At 36.5% G+C, this 8092-nt stretch overlaps 3 protein-coding genes across 3 annotated transcripts in view; 1 reads left to right on the top strand and 2 right to left on the bottom strand.

Annotated features, from left to right (window-relative positions):
* The window catches only part of LOC107635744 (2-alkenal reductase (NADP(+)-dependent)), a gene marked incomplete in the record, with an annotated part of 2656 nt that extends 1360 nt beyond the window's left edge, over positions 1-1296 (bottom strand). Inside the window, 2 exon segments of the mRNA XM_016339303.2 lie at positions 548-728; positions 926-1296. Coding sequence (XP_016194789.1) covers positions 548-728; positions 926-1165 — 421 coding nt within the window.
* On the top strand, positions 1331-2695 carry LOC107635745. The gene is given in 3 exon segments (XM_016339304.2): positions 1331-1579; positions 1582-1660; positions 2362-2695. Coding segments are annotated over 3 exon segments (261 nt in total). The 5' UTR covers positions 1331-1476; the 3' UTR covers positions 2441-2695.
* Positions 3011-7737, bottom strand: LOC107635743 (T-complex protein 1 subunit zeta 1). The gene is made up of 15 exons (XM_016339302.2): positions 7429-7737; positions 7283-7346; positions 6933-7068; positions 6162-6313; positions 5966-6013; positions 5709-5801; positions 5455-5561; positions 5236-5350; positions 5004-5090; positions 4642-4846; positions 4410-4504; positions 3936-4004; positions 3738-3845; positions 3505-3623; positions 3011-3344 (listed from the first exon to the last, which is right to left on the bottom strand). The coding sequence occupies exons 1-15, from the start codon at positions 7560-7562 to the stop codon at positions 3269-3271; spliced, it is 1608 nt and encodes a 535-aa protein (XP_016194788.1). The 5' UTR covers positions 7563-7737; the 3' UTR covers positions 3011-3268.

Here is an 8092-nt window from a genome sequence, read left to right as displayed (position 1 = left end):
TCCTGCAAATTTTAATTTCATTGCCATAAATAAATCAGAATGAAGGAAAAACACAACTCCAGTATACTATAGCCAGATGATATACAAGGTGGTTTCAGAACTAAAAGGAAGCCAGTTCCTCAACAATTTTATTCCCTAACTACAGTTTTGAAACAGGAACCTCAACAATAGTCCTATAGAGAAGAGAAGAGAAAGCATCCAATTAAGATAAGAGAAAAGGACAAATAGGTCATGACCTTTTGTTCTACGGATATTTTTGTCCTGAACCATTGAAAAATACTTTTAAGTCCTGACTTTCATAAAACTTGGATGGATCAGTCCCTTTGTGCAAATGCCTCCGTCAAAGACTGATCTGTCTAAATGCCTCCGTCAGGGTTTAGGATCCGTCCAAATTTTGTGAAGGTTAGAACTTAAAAATATTTTTCAATGGTCAGTAACAAAAATGTTGTGGAACAAAAGGAGGTGAGGGACCTATTTGTCATTTTCTCTTAAGATAAAGACACTAGAAAGAAATAAATAATGTGAAGCAGATAAAGTGTGACAATACCAAGAAGACCGACATGGAAGGAGAGAGGAATGTGATCATCTGGTTGGACTTTTCTCAACTGATCAGTTTTTTGGATCAAACTATACTCCTCCCAGCCCGTAAATCCAGAAATGTAATCCCCAGGCTTGAAATTCGGATTATCAGAGTGTATAACTTTACATACACCGAATCCTTCAAGCGCCTTCATCATCAAAATACACATGCTATTCTTGTTAGTTGTTATATAATAGTAACAACAATAATCCTGTAAATAATTCCTATTATTTTTTGTTGCCTACACGTGTCGTATGCTCCTACTCATACTATACTCACTGAACCAGATAAGAAAAAGAAAAATCAAATCATATATATATATATAGTTTGCTCTTGCTGATTCACCTGGCCAGGAACAAAGGGGGGAATATAAGATTCACGGAAATCACGCATGCGACCGCGCATGTAAGGATCGCAAGAGAGATAAAGATTCTTGACGATGATGGATCCTGATCCTGATCCCTGAACCTTACTGAGGTCTATTTTGGAGACCTTGAATTCCATGTCGGTTTCGTGAGGAACTCCATCTATGTAGCCTTTGAATATAACCTGCTTGTTCTCCATTACTACAGCTTCTTCCGACATGATCCCTTCCCTTCAGTTTCTTCTTCGATCATTACAAACCTATATAAAAGCACGTGTGACTTCAATGTAGTGAAGCTAGTACCTACCGCTCTACCAAAAAGCAAGCCAGCACAGGGTAGGTAGTTGTTGGGCTCTTCACATTTTGGGCTTTTTTATTTTGGGCCATAGTGGGCCTCAAACTTAAACTATTTGGGCCACCCCGTTTGGGAGCAGGAGAGAGCTATGCAGCTAGCTAGGTGCTCGGTCGTTTTCTTCTTCGAGTTTGAGGGATTGCTACTGCGATTTGACGAAGAAGAAGAGGAGGAATCTGAATGGGGTACGTACAAGAGGCGCGAGAGAATCATGTCAAGAAGAAAGTGGAAGAAGGTCTAATGCATATTTTTTCCAAGCCCTAATTTTTTCATAATCAATTTGCAGTTGCTCGGGAAAAACCATCTCTGTCGTTTGGCAGTGTCGGAAGCAAGCTAAAGAATTGAATGATTGTCTTCATCAATTGTAACTCTCTCTCTCTCTCTCTCTCGATAAAGTGTTGTGTGGATGTTGTTGTTGTTTTGTTATATTTGCGTATCTAATTCTAATGTCAAGGAAAGCCATTTAGTTATATGATTCGGATTCTGGATATTTCTTAACTTGTTTTGCATCTTCCATCTAGTTATTCCGTTGTTCAGACAAGATATGCAAAGTTTAAGAATGTTTGTAACTCAGTTACGAACAGTGGAAGTGGACCTTTCACCTCCAAGGCTCATGAAGGAAAACTAACTACATAAGGTTATTAACATTAAGGTTAAAAATGTTATTTTTCAAGCTCACCTTTCCATTAATATTGAACACCTTTTATGGTTTAGAAGTATATGTAATCAAGTTCCCTACTGCCTGAATCGCACACTCCGTTTTGCATTAGTTGCCCAAAGTTGAGAGTTCTTAGCAACTTATTGGTTAGGTGTTTTTGGAACTGTTACTTTTATGGTTTAGAATGATGTGTTTCTTCGATATACATCACACGCAGTTGGTCGGGTGCCCGAATAGAGATATAAGCATTATTTTTTGTTTAGTTCTAAACACAAGCAATACTCATTCCTCCTGCATATTTGATTTGTCATTGGCTCTTTCCTGTGGCACTATCATCAACTTGTATTTAGATTCTAGTGTCGTAAATGTAGTGATGGACCCTTTTCTTTGTGTTCTATTTTTCACAGCACTAATGATACAGTTCTGGAGGAAATGAAGAAAGACTACATGCTACAACATGGTGGGGAGAGCACTGCTAGAGTCTAGCCTAGTTAAATGCTGATGCGAGTGCCAAAGATTGTCATATGCTCAATTAAGCTGGTGCATTCGAACCATCGTTGTATTTGTAAACTTTCCAGAAATTTGGATTCAGTTAGAACAAGAATGAAAGAACTTCCAAAATGTTTGATGATTCTTGCGCATGAAATATTCTAGTAGTCGAAGGAATTGAAGTCAGGACTTGAGAGGTTATTTGAGGGGAAATAGATATATTGAGTTTTAGTCTTGATTCCTTTGTTTAAAGCTTTCCAATGCATTTATTGCACTCCGTGGCTTGAATAATCCAGACAGAGCTGTTGTCTCATGACTCATCGTTTAGCCGAAACAAATTGGCTTTCTTGTTTTTTATGTTTTTACATTAAACACATGTTAAACTAGTTTCTCTGTATTGGAAGCCGATTGGGATTTTCTAGTACTTGGATAGTTGGATTGGAATGCTTTGTATTATAGAAACACGAGATTATTGCCATTTTGGAACAAAATGTCGTAGCTTGAGCAATGTGAACTGTAAGACCAAAATGAAAATGACAAAAACCCCAGAAACCAAAGCTACTTTTGTAAGTGAAATTCACTTCCACTAAATAAAATAAAAAACTATGCTTACAGATTTTAAGAGATCCAACATTTAGTGACAATAGAATCTTATATTTTACAAAATCTTAGGGAAAAAAAGACAACCAAATCAAAACAAAATATAGGTTCATTTTCAAGTTAAAATTGGAGCGGAAGGAGTCAAAACAATCCGAACGATAGCTGTTGTCACCTCAGGAAAATAACAACCAAATTCGAAAGAGAAGCTTCAGGTGAGAAAGAAATCTAAGTTGGCTTCCGCATGTTCCGTCCAGCACGAATTACTTCATCCACCAATAGCAACTGCGATGCTATTACAGGCCTGCAAAAGACATTTACTTGATCAAATTTAATTGTAAACAAACTGGTGCAAACATAAAGAACATTTTAGATGGTTGCCCATTCTGAAAATATAAAATAGGATATAATAGATGCATTATATCTTAATCCAAAGAATGAGCAATAGCAAAGTTCAAACATACCCTGAGTTTATGATTTGGCGCTTCACAGAGTAGTTGTCAAAAATACCCTCCATTTGAGGATCAATAGGTTCTCCGGTGTTCTGGCTCAATCCCACAACATTCCCTCTGTCATGCTCTCCCTGAAACAGCAGTCAACATGTACAACAATAATACAAATCTCGCTCCTACAGAATAAATATTAAAAAAATAACATTCAGGTGAAGACAAGCGTGAAAAAGCAGCGGAAGGCATACCGTGAGGGCAATAATCACATCTTGAGTATCAAGTCCGGAGTTCTCTGCGAGCGTCTTCGGCACAACAAGAAGTGCATCAGCAAAAGCCTCGACACCAAGTTGGGCTCGCTGTTTTGAGTTGATAAGCATCACCATCAGAATATGCAAGTGATAATTGAAGAACAGTACATAATTGGAAGACATGAGATTTTGTATTACCCCTTGGACTGTTTTCTTAACTTCATTAATCAGATATTGCCTAGCAGCAACTTCAAATGCACCAGCACCCTGAAGATGACAAGTAAATACATGTCAAGCCTATCATAAAAATCATAACCACGAACTGGCAAATCATAGTTGTGTTGTAGGAGGTATGAATTCTATGAAATACTACTATAAAAAGGTAGAAGCATAATTCCTTTTATCAACATGAATTTAGCTATAAATCTTTCATTCCGTTCATTAACTACTCCAAACAATTGGATTCAATCACAAATATTTAAAAGCAACAATAAAACTCTCAGAACTATTCAATCAATGACTGGCAAATAAAAAACACTTTTGCCCAAGATATCGTAAAATCATATTCATTTCCCCTTAGATCCAACTCAAGCATACATGAGGGGGTTATAATATTATAATATACAAGAGCAGGAATCAAAATAACAGATTTAAGCGGGGAATGAATCTTACCAAAACAACAGATTCATCTTCAATGGTGTTCTTGACTGCCCTCAAACCATCACGAACAGCATCTTTAATTTGAGCTATTGTATGGTCATTAGGACCTGTACAAGTACAACATTATTCCATATTATCTCATCTTAAATCCACCAGCAGAACCAAATCAACAAAATGCTAGAAAGATGAACAAAAAAGATGCAAAACAAACTCGTTTAAAATCAAGGAGCCATAGATAGTGTACCTTTAATCAAGATTGTGCAGGAAGAAGGATTCTTCACATTTTCCACAAATGTATATTTCTCTTCACCAAGAACGTGTTCGTATACCAACCCTGCCCAACCCAAACATTCTGGAGTCAAATCATCTACAGAGTTTACAGCTTCTCCTCCACAGGCCAAAACCAATCTTTCCATGTTTCTCCTCTTTGCTCTCCGAAGGGCAATTATCTAGAGTAAAAGATTAATCAATCAGCAGACAGAATACACAAGGTTTTTAAAAAAACAGTAAAGAATTAAAAGAAGAGGGAAAAGAGCTATGTTCACAATATTGGTAAAATTTAAAATAAATGGAGAAAAAATTTGGAGATAATAATTTTTTACTTACTCCTTCCCTTGCAAGCATATCAAGTGATGGGGGATCAATTCCTTTTTGATTGATCACAACAAAATTGCTATCATTACCGGAACAAACCTGCATACAGAAGTATGGGGTCAATTTGAGAAGAGCAGAATCATGGAATTAAAGTTAATGCCATTACAGCAGAGACAAAAATTTGTGGCTACAAAGTAAACTATAGGTACCAACATATATGAGAAAGTCCCTTCTACATATCTACCTTATTTTTCAGTTCAATGATTTTTTTAACTCTCTCATCAACAGAACGCCTTTCAGCTGCAACCATTGCTTCCCTCTGTTCCGCATTTGAGTAGAAAAAGCCTGCATTTATCTCACTGTAGAGGAAAAACTCATTATATGAAGGTGGGCATAAGCATGTAAGTTTGGCGAAACACAATTTGATAAATCATAATCACTAATATCAATTTCACTTGATTACCTTTTTTCATACTCCAAAGACACGTTGCAAGTCAATATGTAGCAATTCTCTGCACGTCGCTTCATATCAGGATGCCTAGAACCATGATCAAGGACAAGACCCTCAACCTATAAAAATAAAAACCATTTAATCAACTGATTGATTGCAAGAAATATTGATCTGATGAACTGCAAAGGTAAAATTAGCACCTAAAGGGCAATGTTACAAATGAAGCATAACAAATATAATCAATGATAGTTAGCATGCATGCATACCAAGCGTGTGTCAACATCAAATTTGTGCCGCATGTGCATGATCTCCACCATAAAAAGATCAATTGCTTCCTCAGGCTTCCTAATGCACAGAACCTATCATTGTAAAACCAAAATTCACTAAACACTCAATTGTAGGAGGCCCAGTGAGACTCAAAATCTGCTTATTCAAATGACCAAGCAAAATAAATAAACTAAAATGCATCATATTTAATTTATAAACAAGGATTGAAAATGTTAACAACTCAAAGTGCACTCACCGCATTCACAATTATATCAGTCAATTTATCTGCAAGTGACTCGTAAAGCTGCAAACATTACAGAAATTAATTAAAAAAAATATATATATATATATATAACTGTTATGTTGAGAATGAAAAGTATTTTATTGTTTATTTGCTCTGTAATATGACCAAATGTCATCTTAAAACAAAGATAAGACAAATTATGGTTTACCTTTGTCCTTACTGTTGTTCTTGCTACCATCTTGAGAATCTCTTTGTCAGGCTCATCACCCATCACAACAGGAGTCTTAAACTTCTCAAGGAACTGCAGGGTTGCTTTTTTAGCAATCTCAAAACCATCAACCAACACGCGTGGATGCATACCTAGAAGATGCAAATAGTCATCTTAATCATGCTGTAAGGAGTGATGGGGGAAATGAAATAATTAGGTACTTCCACACACATTTTAAAGGACATCTCTTTGCCACTAAACCTTTTATAGTATATGATTACATTTATTTATTGGATACCGTATATGATTACATTTAATATCACCTTGCCCGTAGTGAACTATCTTTTTCTTATTGAAAGAGAAGGCCTTGAATAATTGTTAAACCACATTGTTCAGGTGCAGTACAAGCTAAAGTACTTCAAAAACTGTAGTGGATTTGATTTCCTCAAATGTTTGAAGTGCACTTCAAAAGATAAGTGAAAAAGTGAATGATCTCAGCCGTTGACAAGAAAACTAATAGTTTGAAATTATGCAAGATATAAATGTCAGCACCACAAATCGTTTCAAATAATCTAAACAATGATTTTTCATTTTCAATTAAACTATTGAGATCTAATATCTTTCCCTTTAAAATTCACCACAATAGTTAGAAGAGCTAAATCCACTGTGCTTCATTACAAACACACAATAAGTTACCAGGTGTGCAACCAAAACTTCATTGCCATTTGGGAGTAAAATTACAAGCATCAGAGTATCAGAAAACTGATTAACCTTCATCAATGTAACGCTCGGATTGCTTCATAAGTTCACCAATGAAGATGACAGTGGAAGTGGTGCCATCTCCACTAATATCATCCTGAGCAACTGCCGTCCTAGCAATCATTATAGCAGTTGGGTTCTGGATTTGCTGCACCCACAACAGCAAATCAAACATCATCAGTGTTCTGGCAAATAAAAATATAAGGAAAGATAAATGGAATCTATAAAAGTTGCACCGAAAAGCTTTCTATTGTGAGCTAATCTGAACTTAAATAAGCTAAGGTACTCAAACGTGTATAGACAGATCAGAACACTAAAACAGTTAACGAAACAAAAGAAATGAAAAGAAAAAAGAAGGTAACCATCTCTTTGAGGAGAGTGTTGCCATCTTTGGTGAGTTTAATATCTCCGGCGCCACCAACGAGCCTGAAAACGAACGAATGACGGAACAGAATGAAAATGAGAGAAGAAAAAGGAACAGAAGAAATAGAGAAGAAGAAGTGTATACATTTTAATGGTTCCTTTGGGGCCGAGGTTGGTCTTGAGGACATCTTGCAAACCCTTAGCGGCATTGATGTTCATGTGAAGTGCCGCAGATTTGTTCAGCACTTCGGCGTTAGGGTTCAGCACTCGCAGCGACATCGTTTTCGCTTCTTTGTTTTCCCTTTTCGACTGTGATTTGATGTATAGGGCGAGTGAGTGAGTGCAGTGATTTGAAGTAGAAGCAATATACAAATGGAGGAGGTGGAAGAGGGTTTTTTAGGGGTTTCAAGTTTCAACTCTCTGGAACTCACCACTCATCACTTCACAGTTCACACACTCGTTTGTGAGCTCTGTTTTTTTTTTTGGTCAAGACAGTCTCGTTTGTGAGATCTATTTTTTTTTTGGGTCAAGACCCTCTCATTTGTGAGCTCTATGTTTTTTTGGTGGGTCTGATGAGTTTTTGGTTTCATTTTATCATTTTTATCAGCTCCCTCTCATCTTTCAAGTTTTGGGCCAAGAAAGAGATTGCTGCGATAAAGAATCTAATTCCCGGGCCTGCCCATAAATTGAGCACATATCTTAAAGGAACGACGCCTAAAAGGCTAAAAGAAAACAATAGTAATAGCAAGGAAAAATGCAACAAAGTTAGTATTTTTTACCAATTTCAATTGCCATTTTTTAACTTTAAA

This window comes from Arachis ipaensis, chromosome B04 (assembly GCF_000816755.2).
Source record: "Arachis ipaensis cultivar K30076 chromosome B04, Araip1.1, whole genome shotgun sequence".
Taxonomy (NCBI): domain Eukaryota; kingdom Viridiplantae; phylum Streptophyta; class Magnoliopsida; order Fabales; family Fabaceae; genus Arachis; species Arachis ipaensis.
Note: the sequence above shows the minus strand (reverse complement) of the source record. Positions and strands in the feature narration are given on the sequence as shown.